At 37.7% G+C, this 19,889-nt stretch overlaps 1 protein-coding gene across 1 annotated transcript; it reads left to right on the forward strand.

The window, feature by feature from the left end:
- Positions 1-1,563: 1,563 nt before the first annotated feature.
- Positions 1,564-12,366, forward strand: igf1 (insulin-like growth factor 1). Its single transcript, XM_016275688.1, has 5 exons — positions 1,564-1,837; positions 2,943-3,102; positions 9,286-9,467; positions 10,012-10,047; positions 12,174-12,366. Exons 1-5 carry the CDS (start codon positions 1,790-1,792, stop codon positions 12,231-12,233), a joined length of 486 nt encoding a protein of 161 aa, XP_016131174.1. The 5' UTR covers positions 1,564-1,789; the 3' UTR covers positions 12,234-12,366.
- Positions 12,367-19,889: the final 7,523 nt, after the last annotated feature.

The raw sequence follows: 19,889 nt of genomic DNA on the forward strand, positions 1-19,889 counted from the left end.
CTCATCCTGCTGGCCGACCCATTGCGGCACCATCAGTGGACATTGTTCTTTGATGAAAACATGAGAAAAACATCACAGCAATATCTATGCCAGTCTAACTCCTTTGCCCAGTGAACACTGACCACACACAGCAGGAGGTTGTTGGTCGGTTTCAAGAAGCTTCCAGAAGCAATAATAGTGGCCATGTCCCTCCACATTGACTACTGTGTCCCCTCTAACCACTTTTCTGTGAGCATGTGAGTGACCGTACTATGTAAGCACTCCTATTGGCTCATTGTGTGAACTACGAGATGGTATTAGTGGGGGGAAATCTTCTCCCAAGTCTCAGTGAATGCACTGTCTGTTCATCGAAGCAATGAGAGAGCTCATTCCTCTGAGGTCAGCCAGACCGTACTTTGACAAAACTTACCCAAGAAGCCAGGCTAAGCATCAATCATATAGACAGGAATTATATCAAATAAATACTCGACAACCCCTTTTCCATGGATTATGTTATTGCAGTCTTTTACACATGCATGCGCTGATGAGTGTGGATAATGTGGTTCAGTTTCTAAATCAAATCAGATCATTTTATTGTCACATCACCATATAGAGCGATGATGGATGAAACTCTTGGGTGCATGTTCCAAAAACAATGCAGTGATGTATAGTGACAGATATCTGATCACAATATGCAATGTAATATATGCACAGTAAAAAAATGAAATCGCAGTATGCAGAATATAGACCGATAATCGGTTTGAAGTGATATTTTTGTTTTACCATGTAACCTAAACTTGGCTACTTTATGGCATAATTTGTACGTTCAACGGACAAACATTGTTTATGTTAAAGCTCCTTATTTAATACCCAAAACAGACATGAAAATAAATTTGCAACTATTTGCAATGTAACTTTACATAAATCAGATGTCAGAAAGAGCTTTATTGCCAAGTATGTTTACACACAGACAGGAGCTTCCAGTGCAGAAGAAAAAGTAATGTAATAATAATAATAATAATGAGTGAAAAATTTAAGGGGGTCTGAATACTTTCCGTACCCACTGTATGTACATAAATATGTATATGTGTATATAGAGATATTCTAGACATGGCTGCCACTACTCAGTAACACAAACCACTATCATTACAATTTTATAAATATATTAAAAGAACTTTCAGTTTTAAAATCTTTTAGCTGATGCTTAGCTTTATCTCAACTAATCGCGCCCCGAAAACTTCATATAGAAATTAATTTTAAAAAGTTCACCTCATATAAATATTATAAAAGATACACGCTGGCAAGTGTGTCGGCTGGGAATACAGAGATGAAAAAGACACCGTCCAAATTACGCATGGGAGTGTCCCTAAATTCAACTTCTGTCCCTTTCTAAAAACTCACCACTTCCTCTAACACCCTTATTCGTTTTAATTCTGCAATGCAATCATTTCTGTTCTGTTAGTAAGTCCCAAAAAGATCCAAATTCGAGCCTATTCTAAGAAACAGATGACGTTATTTGACAGGGTGCCCAAAATCCTTAATGAGTAACTTAGCAAGAGGAGAAGGCAAATGCTGCCCCAGCTGTTTCCTGTTGAAAATGTCTCTGTAATGTAGATAAATGTGAGGGATTTTCTCTCCAAATCCGTCTCCTGTTCGCTAAATCTCACTTCTCCACAACGAGCCTGCGCAATGGAACAAAGTCGGAATATTGAGATGTGACATTGCCTGCATCTATCTCATCCTCTTTCTTGCTTTTTAATGACTTCAAACAAGTTCATTTTTGCTGGGCTTTTGCTGGAGACCCAAGGGGATGTCTAGCGGTCATTTCTTCCAGGGGCATTGGTGTGATGTCTTTAAGGTAACTTAACCTATTTCCCTTCAAAGCAAATAGGCACCTTAGACTTACCATTATTGATTTCTCACTGAAGCAATAGCCTATAATATAAATTATATAGGGACTGAATATTTTAAGACAATTTGCACTCAATTTTAAATAGGATAAATGATCAATCTGCATCTTTAGGCAATTTGCATGACATTACACTGTACATGCAAAAGTATTTTCACATTAAAGATCTGACAGCTGTAATATGGCAAACTTTTTTTTACGAGACTTACGACAGATTGAATGATGTGCATGGTGAGTCATATCATGATGCACCATGGAGTTCATTTGCGCAGTGCACAAGTCACCAACTTGTATATCACGACCCTTAAAAGTAAATATTGCTGAGTCGACACGAAAAAGGCTTGGGCAGAAGGTTTTTGCAGCATACTTGTGCGTTGTGTGGTTGCGCATTATATTATCTTTATTGTGTAAAGTGCTTCCTCTTTTGGGTTTGGCGGCTTTGCAGCTTTCCAGTTCCACCTCACGTATTTGTAGGTAAACCACAATGTTTTATCCATGCAACCCAAAATGCATGGTTTACAAAAGCGCTCTTCTTTTACTGGACACTGGGTTGAAGCAGCATTATCCTATTGGCACGGGCAAGAGCTAGGCGCTTCAAAGCGCGCGCTGGAGACATTTCCGCGCGCATTTGTGGAGAAGTGCAATAACCCGCTCTGGTTTAGCGGGATTGTGTGCAGTGAGAGGAAGGACACTGACTTCTAAAGCCACCACAGAAACGGAGTTCTACATCTGAATGGGAGTAAATATCAAGTAAATGCACGCGCGCAAAAGTATCCTCGATGTATAGACAGGTGCATTGAACTTTTGATTGCATTTTATAGTTTAAAAAAAAAAAATTATTTATTTTTTGTCATTCTTCTTGTGTGCAAGAAGTAGAAGATCTTCAATATCCAGGCACCTGTCTCTGTAGGCTGTTTGATATTCAAAAGAAGATGTTAGAAAGATGAATAAGTAACATCTGTGCAGACAGATAGATAGAGATGCACATTATCTTTAGTTATGTTTCAGTGCATAGATGTAATGTATTTCTGGTTTCCCTCTCTTTGGGATGCAGTGTACCATGCGCTGTCTCTCGTGCACCCACACCCTCTCACTGGTGCTGTGCGTCCTCGCGTTGACTCCCGCGACACTGGAGGCGGGGCCGGAGACGCTGTGCGGGGCGGAGCTTGTAGACACGCTGCAGTTTGTGTGTGGAGACAGGGGCTTTTATTTCAGTAAGTGCACATTTTATTTATTCATCAACTGCTGCTCTTTCTCTTCCCCTCTCTCTCTCTTCCTCTCTTTCTCTTTCCCCATGCACCAATGCGCCACTCATAAATAAGAAAAGCATACGTTTTCATGTATTGCTGTCCAATTTTCCAAAATGTTCCCCCCTTTCTGCTTTTGCTTAATTTGTCTCAGTTATTTCGGATAGAAATAGATAGATCTAAGTAATCTAATCCTGCCAAACACTACTTACTTGTCAATGCATGTTTCAGGTCATATTATGCCTGATTGATTGGTGCATGTTATTCCAAATATAACTGTTTATAAGCTTTGTCAAAATATATGAACTTGCTCTGCCTGTAAAATGACTTCACTTATTGCCTAACATAACAAATCTCTCACTTTCCAAACCTTCCCTTCAATCACACTGGTCCATTCTGGTACCATATGTAACGCCCACTTGTCATTATCCAATCAATTTTCAAAGGAATTAAAAAATCGTATTAGATATCCTATTGTGTAAAACAGGTTGTGAATGCCGCTTCACATTAGATTATTGTAAGGTGAGCTCTTGCAATGCCAAAGAGGAACCTGAATAAATTATGTGCCTGATGCTCATGTATTACATTTAAAGAAGATCAGCCAGTTGCTTTGCCCCCAAAAATGAGGTTGCTGGAATTTGGCGGACACGAGTAGGAAGGGCAAATAAATGTAGTGTACATCCAACTGAATACGGGGGACTACCCAAAGAAAACCATTTTGAATCCTAGACTTAAATCTCTCTTTTTCCACAAGCCATGAGAACTGCTGAGTCTTGGGATGTCCCAATCAGCCGTAGGGAGAGATTCAGGAGTTCTAGACCTTGATGGGACTTGCTTTTTACACTTTGTTCATACATTTTCTGGACTATTTTTTCCTTTTTTGAGCATGCAATTAATTGAAATTTATTCTGTAATGTTTATTTGTCAATTTGTTTGACTGGGTGATCTATTTTGCATTCTAATAATGATAATATAAATTGTTTTTAATTACCTTTTTCATATTCCAATCAATCAATCAATCAATAGATTCATGCAATTTAGGATTAAAGGGATTGTTCACCCAAAAATTTAAATTCTGTCATTATTTAATGACCCTCAGGTCACTCAAAACCCATATTTTTATTTTTTCTGTTGCAAAAAATAAGATATTTAGCAGAATGTTCAGACTGCTTATCTGATAAATGATAAAAAGCCAGGCAGCTTGAACTCAAACAGCATAACTATTTAGTAATGTCAGTAGTAACTGAATAAAAAAAGTTTCTAATCTTAGACTATTCGTATTTTCCTGAAAAATCAATTGTCCTGTCTATGACATTCGATTTCAGTGTACCAAACGAGACCAGTTACATCACAATGTGCAGCTATGATGTTTTAAACTTGTGCACATATATTGTTATCTGTTTGAATTACCCGATGAGATATTTACAACGTGCAAATGGCTCAAGGAAGTATGAGAGTCTCGGGCCACTGATGATGACATATGAAGTGATTATTTTGACAAGTGGACAGAACCCACTGATTCTGTGGAGACACATTTTATTCACTTACTTTAAAAGCGAAGCGAGATTGAACTTGAAGTTAGAGTTGACATTTTAAGTTTCCAGTCAACAACATTTGAGCTTTTAGTGGTCACAAAGGAGCTGGCTGGATCGCTCATGGCTGTCAATGCCCATGTGTTTGTTTTGTCAGTACAGAGCCCAAAATAAATACGTTTATGCTAATCTGAACTTTCCATGAAATTATTGCATCAGTGTGACAGATTCGGTGAAGAACAAATAGATGATTTTATACAGATCATTTGACTTTGACCTAGTAAGTAGTATAAAACTTAAAGGAATTTCTTACAGTATGTACCCCAACAACCCTGTTTGCTGTTGTTATTCTAAACCTGGGTTTTTGCTTGCTTTGTTGTATAAAAACCTGTGTGGACTGGCTTCAAACCCATGAATCCATACACAAATAAACTGAATTCATATATGCGGCAATTAGCATTGTGTTCAGTGTCCGTTGCAGTGCAGCCCATCACACCAGTGCCCTTAATGCCAGTGGAACGCACCTCACATTTCAAAACTTCAAATTTCATTATCTTGATAGAAAGGTCCACTACTCGGAAAATACTACTCGGTGGAATTTTTTTTTTCATTGAAACAAAATGTTGCTTTTTGAAGACATAGAGAAGAGGAAGACACAGAAGAAAAATAAATTGATGGTGCAGTCTTTTTTTTTTTCAATTGTTAGCCTTAGAAATCCTCAGTTGTCTTTGAAATGTCTCAGTGTCAGTCTCATCCCACATTGTCTTCCGTTCTAAAGGGTTATTGGAGAGGAGAGGGGCTCCGAAACAAGTGATGCAGAGCTAGAGCACATCATTCTGTTTATTACAAAGGGCACCTCGTGTCCAGAAGTGTTTGTGTTGACACAAAGCTGCCCTTTCCCTCCATGGTTGTGTAGTCTTTTCCAGCAAAGCATCTCTGATGTCTGCCAACAGGCTGAGCATGCACCTCATGATGCATTCCCATTCCCCAGACACAAACACAATGGGAATGCGGAAAGTATGCACTGTAAAATCTTACTTTGTCCAGAAGTGGGTGCAAGTCTCCTCTCACACATTTGGAAGGATGATCTGGCACCTCACGATGACAGGTGAACCTCTTCTGAAGGTTCAGAATTATGTGAATCTTGAAAGGAATTATGTTGCATTCGAGTCATTTATGGACATTCTTGTTTACAAATTTTATGCTTTCAAGTGATTTTGGTGGAATAAAATGTACTTTGTGGACTATTTCATGTATCGTTTTCACTTCCTGACAAAACAGGAAGCTTTTTAGTGCAAATGCAAGACAATTAAGAGCAAATAATGCACATTAGGTGTATAATTGATGCTTTCAGCTGTGTATTTTATCATTCTTGTGCTGCCATGGAGAATTATAGGAAGTATAGTTTGGATGCACAAGCTTGTGGCCTAATACATCAGCTAACTGAGTACCATTTCTGGCCAGCTTTATTGCTATTCTTCTTCAACAGTGCACAGAATGCCTGTTAAGTAAATTGTACTGCCAACATTTACAATTACAACATATTATGATCAATACCAAAGGATATTTGTACATAATTCTTTAATTGACACCAACTCAATTTAGAAAGTCTGGCCAATCACAACTCTATCATGGTGTCCATGTGCCCTCAACTTGCAAATATGATAATTCCAACATTATTAAGCATTAATAATCACTCAATGATAAAAGGATTGCAGGTCACCTCCTCTCAGTAGCAAAGGCCGCAAAACAGAATCAAAGTTCTGTCACAAACATCACTGATAGGACGACTTTTCAATTTCGTTTGTCTGGTTTCATTATGTTTGAAGCAGCTGTAGAGAAGAACACATCAACAGCACACAGCCAGGCTTGGCTCTTGTCCTAGAGCAGCACCGGATTATGGGGGATTACAGGATGATCAGGATACCCCTGCCCCCTCCCACGCAGTTGTTCTGCTGGACATGAACATGTTGCAGAGGGAACTGGGTGTTTTGGGTTCAGCACTTTTCTGGTGAAAAGGTGGTGTTTTTTTTTTTAGAGGTCTAATATTTAAGATGTGTCTGATTTACAAGACACACAAACAAAAATACTTCTCTCCAAACCCAAGACATTCACATGTCTTAATTTGGTAAATCCAATTGAGTTTTACCTGTAGATCATTTGCTCTAAAAGGAAACTTCTTTCATCATATTCCCACCCTCATGTTGCTTGACCCTCATATGACTTTTGGAAAAAAAATCCTATTTCTTTATTATAGCATCAAGTTATAAATCTTAACCCATGTAAAATGTTTAAATAGATTCAATAAATATATATAAAAATTAAATTTATATCTATTAATACATCTATACCTATAGTTATATAGATACTTTTAAATAGATAATATAAAACTATTTTAAAAAACTGATCTGATCTGTCTGTCTATCTATCTATCTATCTATCGATCAGATACTAAAATATAAAAAAAAAAATCAACGAATCTATTCACATAAAATCAGTCTATTAATTTATAACAGCAAAACGCCCTGGTTAAAACATTTCAAAACATTTGGACAAACCATTACTTGGCTGTTTACAACCTTTAAACACCACAAACAGTTTCTATTCAGTCATTAATGTCTGCAAGAGCCAACATCTCTTTGCATAGTAAACAGTGGCAAAAAGAGCCAGGAGACCAAAAAAAAAAGTAAACTTCATGTTACTATAAACTCTTTGTGGCACCATTGATAAAGAGGTAGTTTCCAGTACTATAGCAGCTTTTATAGTCCCCAGTGGACAGTAAACTTCCTGACACTATAGACAGCGTATGGCAGCTGCTCCAAGAACTCCCTGTTCTTTAATAACCTGAACATGGCTATAAAAGTCAGCTTCTTTCCAGAGGTGTTCCTCATTGGAATGTACATGTTCTGAACTTCTGATGTGTGATGATGTTTAGTTGGAAGCAAAGGTGTCTACCCAAAGGTGCTAGGACACATTTGTGTGTTAACGTTTGCATTTTTGCAACACTGAAGCATGAGGCACATTGTCCTTAATCACAGAGATGGAGATGTGCTTTGCTCAGGTTTCACGGCTGTCACTTGGACTGCTTTTTTTAATGGCAAATACAATAGACCCCAGATTCAGAGAGGAACATTTGATATTTTTAGTTCATGTCAACATATATGCTAGTATGCTAGCATATACTATAGATGACTTTAGGCATGGTATAAAAGCCACAAAACTCTAAATGAATTCTAATTAAGCTCAAATCTATGAGCATCTAAGCACACTATTTAAATGAGGCAACTTGAAGGTCATCCAAAGTGTCCAAAATGATTGTGTGAACACAATTCTACCAGTACAGTGTCCTACATAAAACTCACAATTGTATTTAAAGATAACAGCGCCCCTTAATCTCCCAGAAGTGTTCGGCTCCCAAGAGTCATGCAGTCTGCAGGGATGCATGTTTGTCAGAATTAGAGCACCTCTCTTTCCAAAACAATGCTGTCAGAGTGCAGCAAGTGCAAGGCAGAAGTTAATGCATTTTGTCAGCACTGGCAGCCCTGCGAGCCAAGAGCTATTAACTCTGAAAGGCAAAGGCATTTCCTCGTTGTAAATGCCATATTAAATTATTATTGTCATTTCAGTTGGTAACATGGAAAAGCCTATCAGAGCTATATTGCCCTAGGTGAGTGGCGACTTTTTTTTAAGGCCACCGGGAGATTGGCGACATGGAGAAAGAAACATTAACTTAGTCAGGTGTCTAAGTGCTACCTTTAACATAAATCCGTTTGGGATCAGACAACCCAAATCCTACACATGTACAGTAAGTGGTCCAACCTCATCGTTAGATGTAATGTCTAGGACATAATAGTGCATTGACAGCACACAAAATTTATACCCATAAGGCAGTTTCATGTTCTTTCACATGGGTAATTATCACCTAGTTCAGCAGCGGCATTAACAAGCACTTCGGGAAAAGCTCATCGTTCATCCTGGTCTTCTAGCAACATCATTCTTCTCAACAGTGGTGCTGAGCAGGGGTTTTTCTCCATAGGTTAATTTGACCCCCACAAGGGCCGGATTTGGCCTCCCAAACCAGCAGGCTAGTTTAAAGATATCAGGTTTAAAACTGCAAAACGTGATATTCTCAACATTTGGGACAGCGTGACCTCCATTTAACTGGGGGGCTTGCCAAGAAGGGTTCGCTCTGTGCAAAGCAATACCCTGTAAATTTCACGCTGAAGAAATTCATGTCATTAACGCATCCATATATTTGAAGAATCACAGCTACGATCTGGCTGCTACGCTAAGCTATTATAGCACTCATGACCGGGTTTTTAGCTACAGGTTACTACCAAAAGTTTTAGAGATTTAGCGTTTCAGAGTGTAACCTTGCAAATCGTAATTGCTCCTCATAAGCTGGTGCCTTGCCAAGAATAAAATGGATAAAGGGCTTGAACTCAATGTGATGACAGGTTTTATTTTACGTACCCAAGTTAGGACAAAATTTGAAAAAATTTGCTATTAAGTGCAGGCCTTTCCTCACAGCAGAGCTTTAGAAGAGCGTTCACTTTTTGCATGCATATCTTGCCATACAAAAGGTTATTTATAAATTATATTTCTATGCATCCAACAGGCAAACCAACAGGATATGGGCCTAGTTCAAGGCGGTCGCACAACCGTGGAATCGTGGACGAATGCTGCTTTCAGAGCTGTGAGCTGAGGCGGCTCGAGATGTATTGTGCGCCCGTAAAGCCTGGCAAAACTCCACGATCCCTACGAGCGCAACGGCATATAGACAGCCCAAGGACAGCAAAGGTGTGCAGCCACGCTGCTGATGCCAGAACTAACCCTTTGCTAAGCTCCACCATCTTGGTTATTGTCATTTGCACTAAAAAAAATCTTTTATTTTTGTCTTGGTCTCGTTTTACATGATATTATGATGCGTACCTCAGTCTCACCAATATTTATGCAAATATTAGCAAAAGAGAGAGGAAAAAAAAACCCCACTTCATATAATATTGACACAAGGAGCCTAGAAAGGATATAAGTGCCCCATGCAACAACGTTTACCATGTTTTTGAATAAAATTCTGCTAAACACTTTACAAACACAGGATTTCTTCCAGTTTGGGTTAAAAAAGGGGCAAAAATAGATGGTGGATGGTTGCTAAAGTATCTCTGGTCAGTCATGTTTTTAAGGTGGGGCTTAGTAAAGGGTCAGTTGATTGTTTGACAATTGTACATTTCTGTAAAACCTTGTGACACAATAATTTATGTATACATAATGAGGATCGCAGTATTAGTTGACTAATTTGGTTGACAAATGTCGTATGAATTTTATTGATTGTGTTCCCCTGCAGAAACCTATATCTGGACAAAGCCACTCTTCCTGTAAGGTAAGTCTAACTTCATTCTGAGATTGAGCTGTAATGAACATGACGATGCTTCAAGACTAGTGCATTTTCTGACATCGCACTTGTATTATAGGAACAGCTTGCCTACACAAAAATTTACTTACCCTTATGTCATTTCAAACCTGTATGACTGACTTTCTGCTGTAGTACAAAAAAAGTAGATTTTTGAGCAAAATGACAAAAAGAACCAAAAAACGTACCATAAACTCTTACTCCATGTTCCAGGTCTTCTGAAGCCATACAATAGCTTTGTTTGAAGAAAAGACCCAAATTTAAGCCATTATTCACTCAAAATCTTGACATCTGCATTAATTCTGCTAGGAAGGAAATAGGGATGTCCAAACAAAACATTATTTTTGGAATATAGCACATAAGCTATATGTGCAGCCCTACCGGTATTATTTGCTCGGCTCTGAGATGAAGTAAATGGACCGCTCACCCAAAAAAGAAAATTCTGTCATCATTTACTAACTTGTTTCAAGCCCGTATGACTTTCTTTTTTGAGTGGAACACAAAAGGAGAAATAAAAAAATAAAAAATATGCCGGTCAGTTTTTTTTTTCCCCATAAAATTGCAGTCAATGGGGACTGGAGCGTTCAAGCTTCAAAAAGGATGTATAAGTATCTTAAAAATTTGATTACTGACTTTCTGCTGTAGTACAAAAAAAGTAGATTTTTGAGCAAAATGACAAAAAGAACCAAAAAACGTACCATAAACTCTTACTCCATGTTCCAGGTCTTCTGAAGCCATACAATAGCTTTGTTTGAAGAAAAGACCCAAATTTAAGCCATTATTCACTCAAAATCTTGACATCTGCATTAATTCTGCTAGGAAGGAAATAGGGATGTCCAAACAAAACATTATTTTTGGAATATAGCACATAAGCTATATGTGCAGCCCTACCGGTATTATTTGCTCGGCTCTGAGATGAAGTAAATGGACCGCTCACCCAAAAAAGAAAATTCTGTCATCATTTACTAACTTGTTTCAAGCCCGTATGACTTTCTTTTTTGAGTGGAACACAAAAGGAGAAATAAAAAAAAAAATAATATGCCGGTCAGTTTTTTTTTTCCCCATAAAATTGCAGTCAATGGGGACTGGAGCGTTCAAGCTTCAAAAAGGATGTATAAGTATCTTAAAAATTTGATTACATTTCTAATCGCAATTACAATTATGGATGCCACAATTACATAATCGTTCAAAGCGGCAATTAATCGTTCAAAGTCCACTTATGTTATTATGCACGCTTAAGATATGTTTTTTTTTCTTTCTACATGTTATATTAAGGGTTTTCCCCATTGTTTTAGTATAACATCATAATACCATTCATATTTTTTTTTTTATAGTTTAAAGAAGAAACCAATCTGATGTATATTTGATATTTTAGGCTTAAACAAGCTGAAAACACTTTAGTGCTTTTCTATAGTATTATTTACATATAAAAATACGGCATGCAGTTGCATCAAGCAATGGTATAAACATCATTCAATGTAAATTGTGATAATCGTAATGAATAAAATCGCAATTACAATTTCAAGGGAATAATCGACAATTATATTTGGCATAATCGTGCAGCCCTAAATACCGGTACATTGTGCTGCGATACATACCCAAGGAAAAAGCAGCTCTTCCCTCACCCCCACTGCCCAAATGTGGGCCATCCTTTTAAGTGCTCTGTCGTCCTCTCTCAAAAAAGAAAACCATTAGCAAGTGAACTGCCTAAGTGGTTTTTGTGGTAGACCTGCATGTGCTCTCCACAGACATATTTCTGCACCCATACGTCATGCGCTGGAAAACGAATATAAGGTCACCTTAGATGTCTGCACGCTGAGTTTAGAGTCTGGCCCCTCACACCGGCCTTTCTCCTCCACTCCTTGCATGCGGTTTCATTCCTAGCTCGTGAATTACACTTATTAATCTTGCTGTGGTGAAACCTTTGATGTGTTGCTTTGACAGTAGATTTCCTCAGCATTATGAAATAACACTCCGTTCACCAAACAGCTGTGTTGTTATGGGCAGCAACAGCCGTTCTGCTCTCGTTGGGTCAGCTTTCTGCGTTACTTATCATCTGAACTGAAACTCACTGCCTTTCTCTTTCTTATTTTCAGGAGGTTCATCAGAAGAACTCGAGCCGAGGAAACTCAGGGGGCAGAAACTATCGCATGTAGAGGACAGTAAGGCGAATGGCTGAGAGAGACAAGTGAAACTGTTGGACAGTGGGGAAGCGGGATGAAAGAAAGACTGGTCTTCCAGGGACATGCTCCACTGTAAACCCCCCCCCCCCAAAAATAAATAAATACTAAAAATAAAATAAAAACCAACACGATACTGTTAAAGCCCCATGTTAAGACAAACAAAATCTGATGATTTCCATACACTGCACCATTCCATACTGGGGAAAATCATAAATTAGCTGCTAAAAAAAGTCAAATGATAACGGTTTATCCTCCTTGTGTGAACGGTTGCACCTAATGAATGCTGAAAGCTTTTTATAGTGGCAAAAAACTAATTTTTGCGGGCACACGAGAAAGGAGTTCACCGTGAGATCACGGACCGTGTTGACAAGAAAGGCTGTCTAGACAGTTTATACCAGATGGAACCCTTTGCAAAACTGAACTACGGCTGCACAGAGAGATGACATAAAATACAAATCAATCTTTTCTAATTTGATCCATTGTGCAATACCAGATCAAGGGGGATTATACAAAAACCTTATGCAGATATGCTGAGGTGCTCTAGAGAACACATTCAGGATCGATGGAACCTGACCTACATCCTGCAAAACACCCTTTTTTTTTTTTTTAATTGTGTGAGGGATCTTTGCTTCTTTTTTTAATCATTTTAACTGCATGGATTACCTTCTTTAGAAAATAGGAGGTGAAAGCCATTCACTCTAACAGTTATCCGCATGCATTTACACCAGTGTATCAGCATGCAAAGGAAAGACAACAGAAACTACAACAGAAGCAAAAGATGACTAGCAGTTGTAACGTATAACATCAAGAAGAACATAATCTGGTTTAGCAGCTACTGTTTATCAAATAGGAAGTTGCAGGTTTGCATTTTTACAGCGAAAGAATGGTGACAACTCACAAGCTGTATTAAAGGGATATTTCACCCAAAAATGAAAATTGTGTAATTTACTCATTTTACTTTACCTTCTCATGGGTTTGCTTAAAATATGACTTTTGTAGTCCATTTTTGATGCGTGTTTCTTCTGGGAAAAATAAAAAAGGCAATTGCAATGTTATTTTGCATAATACAACTGTACGGCTCATAAGTGATTATTTTAAACTTTATCACACAATTACCCTTTTTATTTTTTTTCTCCGAAGCAGGCTTATGGAATTGCAGAGCACCAGCCATTTGGAATTATGTTCCTATTGCATTTAATTTGTGTCCTATTTGAAGCTTTCCAAACATGATCATTGTACAGCAAATACTGGAAACAAATTTAATTCTGAAAAAAGAATAATACCAGAATACAGATTAAAAAAATTACAGAAGGGTGCATAAACAACGACACAATGTCTGTTTTTGGGTGAACTACCCCTCTACACCTCACTTTAAGCCACTGTCACAGGGGTTGTGAGGTGTGACCCTCTGCATGGTGATTTCCTCTTTTCTGAACCCAATGGATCACGTCCACCCACACGGTTTACTCTGTATCTATACTCAACCTATATTAACCTTTGCATTCTCTAACCATAATCATATGTGATGGCATTATATAGCGGAACCATATAAAAGATCAACCCACTGTATAATGGTGCTATTTTGTAGTTTGTTACTTGCAGGGGTTGGCTGAAAACATGAAGCTCATTGTTGGAAGTCTTCCCTTTTGCACAGCCTTGTGGCCACTATTGTAATAATATTCCTTTATTTTTATTTTTAAGCCATTTCAATAAGGTTACAGTGTAAGCGAGCAAAAGTATTTTTGTGAGAGCTGTGAATGCATAGAAAAAGGAAAAAAATGTTGCCCGAGATGGTTAATTGCAGTTTTTGTTTTCGCTACGGTTTTTAAATTATTATATTTGATAACAACAATAACCTCCCAGTGCCAAATAACTTGACAGAGTACTCTAAATGGCAAATCTCCAATATTACCAAAACTTTGACCATCACAAAGTAGCTTTTCATGCACGCTACATTCATTTAGACATCTTGGCACTGAACTTAAGTATTTGTAACTGGCAAGGAAATGGTGCAAAACAGTCCTTAGTGTAATTCAGAGATGAGAAAGACAAAGTTAGTTCAATTCCAGTTATTAACAGTGTAATTTGGCTAACACTGTACGAGTCTATTCAGGACCATTGTTTTTCCTTTTTACTTGCCTATGTTTTTACTTATCGATGTGTCTCGGGAGGTTTAATAGGAAAATTGCACCAAGATTAAGTAAATTACACCATCAGTGCAATTAAGAAAGGTTATGTTTTAACTAGCAGCACCTTAACCATACGAAGAGAAAACAATCTATAAACAAGATGATACAGATGTTTAACATTTTCAAAAAGGTAACTATCCATTTTTGGACAACCTAAATTCAGGTCTTAAGAGTGTTTGTACTTTTGAACTGGGCTGTATGCGTTTTATATAATCTTCTCAATCTGAATTAAGAAACAATAGAACAATGTAGAGTCATATGCAATAGCCACCCAGAATGTCTATATAATGTGCACAAGTTCGATGTAATAGATCTCCAGCAAAAGGTCCTCACATAATACCAAAGACTTTGAATATTTAAGGTACGTTGGTTATAGATTTGTGGCAAATACCATGGGCAGCACTAAAGATACTTCTTGAAGCTTCAATTAGACACATTAAGCAACACATTTTTACAAACATATTGTGCTTATTTTGAAGTTGTTCTGTTTCCCATTACATTGAATGTAGGATTTAAGGCTGCTGCAGAGTTTTGCGGCACTTTGCTTGAGTTTGATAGTTTTCAACAGAACATAAATCCAGAGACAGAAACAGTATGGAAGGACAAATGTTAAGAGGATTCTGGGCATTGATCATTAAAGCATTCTTTTGATTGTGAGGCTTTCATTAGGCTACTGGTGCTCAATTGCTTTCTGTATAAATATGAAAATACTGACAGATTGTTCACCGTTCCTGCTGAATAAACCACTTGTCAATATCTGAAGTCTCAAAGAGTGATTATTACAAATACAGGAACTATACTTTTTAGTTACATAACAGCCATGAACCAAGATTTGCTGCTTGCTAGCCCGTTTCAGGGGGAGGGGCTTTTTGCTTATTGAGGGCATTTGATTGGACAAAAATCTGTTAGTGCAGGATGAGTCATCTATACTTTGTGTTTGCTTTGAGTTGATAGTCTTTTTCTTCTGGGTAAACAAACTAAAAAACTAAAATCCCCCAAACTCTCATTCTTTCAAGCATAGAAGCAATGTTCCTGCCCCTTGCAAAGCACCTCGAAAACTAAAAGGTAATGAAAGTACAGTGTGACAATTAGAGTAGAGTAATTATTAGAGTAAATACTGGTAGAGTAATTGACAATAAGCGACACCTGCACCACTCACCGGTCTCGAGTCCCACGGAGGAGCTCCGGAAGGATAAAAGGAGGAGCGAACAGTGAAAGATGAGAGAGGACCAGGCCTGGACTTTATTTTGTGTTTTGGTTCCATTTGTGCGAGACCGTCATCTGCGAGAGGCTGTCGCGCTATTTCGTGTTAATTTTTATTATTAAAGATTTGTTTAAATATTAACAACAACAAAAAAGAGTCCAGGTCTGGTCCTCTCTCGTCTTTCACTGTCGTAGCTCCTCCGTGGGACTCGAGACCGGCGAGTGGTACAGGTGTCGCTTATTATCAATTGCTCCACCGGCCTCGCTCCGTTCCCATGGCACTCGGCCCCGCTCCCACTCCGTCACATACAGCATTTGCCAAACTGTACATTAATGCACTAAACTTAAACCTGCACAGTCACCGCATGACAAAGTGATACTTCCTAAAATATGACATGTTCCGCCAAGACAAACAAATCAGGCTGTGGCTGTACTGACAAAAGAAGCTGCACATTCAGCTTTTTCTAAGTGACGGGACAAAGCTCTCATAATCTGTTCCACTATATATCCATTAAAAAGTGCTGACAATCAAGCCTTTTAATAGATAAATTGGCCACCTGGCTTAGTTTCAGCAGACATTTTTTTAAATGAGTATGCGGCTGGCAGGCATTGTCTCGATGTGATTTGATTTTCATCCATTTTTTTTGGTAATACCAATCAATTAGTATGCCCAATTAAATAAATTACAGACTGCTAATTATTCTGGATTCTCAGCAAAACCTGAGAAACCTTTGAATAAACTTTTTAAGAGTTGTAGATTATTCAAACCTGACCTCAAGCTAACTTGGTCTGAACAAAAGATACAGTACATTACAAATGTCTGCTAATTACATATACATTTATGTAAAAGCACTTTTGTTAACAAGAAAGTTTATTCAGAAATGAAAATAATTTACTCACCATGTTGTTTTAAAGCCATTTGGGTTTCTTCTGATGAAGGAGTTGTTAGGCAGAATGTTCATACTGCTTTTTTACATGTATTTTTTCTAAAGTATTTCAAAGCATTACAACAGGACGGTGCAAAATTTTTTTTAAATACTGAAATTTAAGTCATTATTCACTAAAATGATCTTTCTCTTCTTTGCAACATTCAAATCTAATTTTTGTGTGACTTGAATATGCGCACATTAAAATTTGCCAAGACTAGTGTTGTTAATGTTAACTAAATTATTATAAATCATTTACATTAATTGAAACCTGAAATGAAATTAAAATGACAAATATTAGATGAAAACCTTGCTTTAAAAATAGAAATGTGGCCTTGGAAACTGACTGAAATAAAATAAGTTGAAGTTGAAGTACTAAAATTACTAAAACTAAAATAAATGAAACAAACAGCAGAAATATCAAAATAAAAGCTAATCATTGGTATCAAACAAGGTCTGGCTGTAACTATAAAATGGCTTCACACCATAAAAACAGTCATTTGGACCACAGTTATGACGCTTTTTGACATTTTAGGAGCTTTAGGTCAACACGGTTCACTTTTTAGAAAAAAAAAAAAATCAGCATGAATATTCTTTTAAACATCTCCTTTTGTGTTCCCTTAGGTACATATTTGGAACAAAATGACAGTTTTTTTGGGGGAGATGAAATGTTATTTTAATAAGGGTCACTATTACAAAACCTACTTTTTTGGTAAGTTGACAATGCACTTCCAAACCACACAGTGTACTTTCACTCCTATTAAATCTTGCAATGTTCCAATGACATTTTATTCCATTATAACAACAGCAATGCACATTTCTCACACATACGACACGCCAGTACCACCATTCCATATGCCATCTAGCTAATGGTAACCAAGGACAGCTGTTTGAAGGCAGCAGCTTCCCATCTGCTGGTCAGTTTCAGAGGGATTCTAGCTAAAAAGCAAGCTTATGTTATTTTCCCCAGACTGGGCCTACAGTAGCTCTCTGAGTGCCGAGTGCATCCAAGGACACGGTTCCTGGAGCTAACCCTGAAACTGAAGCTTCGAGCCCATTCAACTTACGTGTGCTATTGTCTTCTCAATGACCTTGTGGTCTGATTCAGTTCTTTCTACCATTTCCCAAACATCCCCACAGCAGTTTCAGAAGAAAAATAATTCATGTAGGGCTGAAAAGCCATGTTTTCACTGCTAATGAATACAAGGCATCAGTTAGCCTGCTGAAACAGATGGTGCATAAAGATTTACAATAATAAATGATTAATTTATTCATAAGGGAGCAGCAACTACTTAAACACCATCTTGACAGGTTTTTTCCCCCCGTCGCTCTCTCTCTCACTCCCTTTTTTTTTTTGGACAGGTGCACTGCAACATCTGGCAACTTTACAATACGAGCTTGAACAACCATTGATGAAACATTAATTCCAAACACCATGTGTTCAGAAATCATAATCAGATTCAGGCATTTACTGGAACTTGACTGCTTTCTGTTGTTTTGTTTACTAGACAAATACATAAGTGACAGATTGTCAGCTCCACAATCAAGCACAAGCTGTAATACTTTCTAATAAACGCAGCTGCGCTGTTGATGAAAGGAGGATGAATATATTGAAAACAGACATTCTGTTGTGTTATCTATAGTCATACAAGATGACATGCCCTGGTAAAGACAGCTAATACAATGCATAAATGGTGGTAGCATATTGAAATCCTCAAACAACGACAATCCTCCATTCTTCCATGCTCTTACTATTTGATTATATACAGTACATAACATATCCTGGCATTTAAAATGACAATATTAAATCAATCAATCCAATTGACTTTCCCAAGACCAGTGCTGTTATTGTTAACTAAAACAAACATTGTTTTTGTTAACTGAAATAAATCTGAGATAAAACATTAGATGAACAACTTAAGACTTATTTCAGTTAGAAGCTTATTTCAGATTCAAATTTTTAAGTTGAAGTAGTAAAATAAATGAATCTGGAATATAAATAAAACCTTTAAAAAAAAATAAAAAAAATACCACCAAAACAAAAAATATTAATACTACTATAACAATTCATAAGTGTAACGGGGCTGACAAGACGTGAGACATGTGGATCCATCTGCAGGCTTTATTTAAGAGACGTGGTAAACAGGCAGGGTCAAAACACTGGCAAACAGGTATATGGCGGGCAAAACACAAGAATAGTCACAGGGCTAGCGTAGGTCACCGATAAGCAGACAGAATCACAGGGGCGAGACCAGAGGGAGAAATCCAAGAAAACAGGCAAAGATCAAAAACCACAAAAACAGGCAAGGCAAGACAAGGAAAACACGGAGACTCAGAAAGGGGTACAGGCTAAACAATACTCAGCAGAGAAATGTGGTTAGAGTGGGTGTTATATAGTGAGTGAGGTGATTAGAAACAGCTGTGTGCAATCAGTGCAGTGTGCAAATCGTGCAAAGAATGATGGGATATGTAGTCCGGGGTGCTATGCAAGTTTGCGTTGTGCGAGAGTCAATGAAATGGAAAGGGGGACCTCTGGTGGTGAATAAACGGAAGTCCATGGACTGAATTCGTGACAATAAGTACTAAAATAACACCACCTAATACACACACACCTGATCTTATGCGTGATCCACATGTGCACCAAACATATGAAATTAGAGAAAAATAAAATGTTCATCCAATTTTCTCTGCCTTTGAAATGACTGCGGAAATGGAAGACCAAAACACCCCATCCATTTGTCCAACTAAAAAACAGTCCTACAGCAAACTAACGAAATAAGTTCAGTCCGACTCAAATTTGCAATTGCATTTTGTGCCACTAGTGATGTAAAAATTACACAGACATTTCTAACCGACTTCTCACAATAACATCAAATCCTGATCCTCAAGTGCTACATTATTTCATGCTACAGTACATATCCCATTGACCCTGAAATGTGTTGCATTAATAAAATAAAATTAGCGAAAAATCAAATCTCATGCATTTAAAAAGACATGTATGAGTATTATCAATTAAGAGAACAAAATACACTGATATCAAAACTAAACTTTTTATGTATGATCTATAAATATCTATAGACTTGCAATAATACTGTAAGCACAACATACAGCCAACATACTCATGTACAAGAGTTAGCAGGCGACTTCCATGCCCCAACATGCTCCTTTTCACCCTCTACCTCTAGATCACTCCCTCCCTCAGCAGTGGAAATTCACTGGGAGCTGATTGTGGCAAGAGAGTGTTGGCTCAGCTGCGAGCTTTAAGAACCCATGATGTCAGACCCATATTTTCCTTGGAGAGTTTCTCATCA

This window comes from Sinocyclocheilus grahami, unplaced genomic scaffold (assembly GCF_001515645.1).
Source record: "Sinocyclocheilus grahami isolate Dianchi unplaced genomic scaffold, SAMN03320097.WGS_v1.1 scaffold1.1, whole genome shotgun sequence".
Classification (NCBI taxonomy): Eukaryota; Metazoa; Chordata; class Actinopteri; order Cypriniformes; family Cyprinidae; genus Sinocyclocheilus; species Sinocyclocheilus grahami.

Coding starts and splice junctions, on each gene's coding strand:
- igf1 (XM_016275688.1), top strand. CDS start 1,790: ATGTCTAGCGGTCATTTCTTCCAGGGGCATTGGTGTGATGTCTTTAAG. Junction 1,838..2,942: donor ATTGGTGTGATGTCTTTAAG/GTAACTTAACCT, acceptor TTTGGGATGCAG/TGTACCATGCGCTGTCTCTC. Junction 10,048..12,173: donor AAAGCCACTCTTCCTGTAAG/GTAAGTCTAACT, acceptor TCTTATTTTCAG/GAGGTTCATCAGAAGAACTC.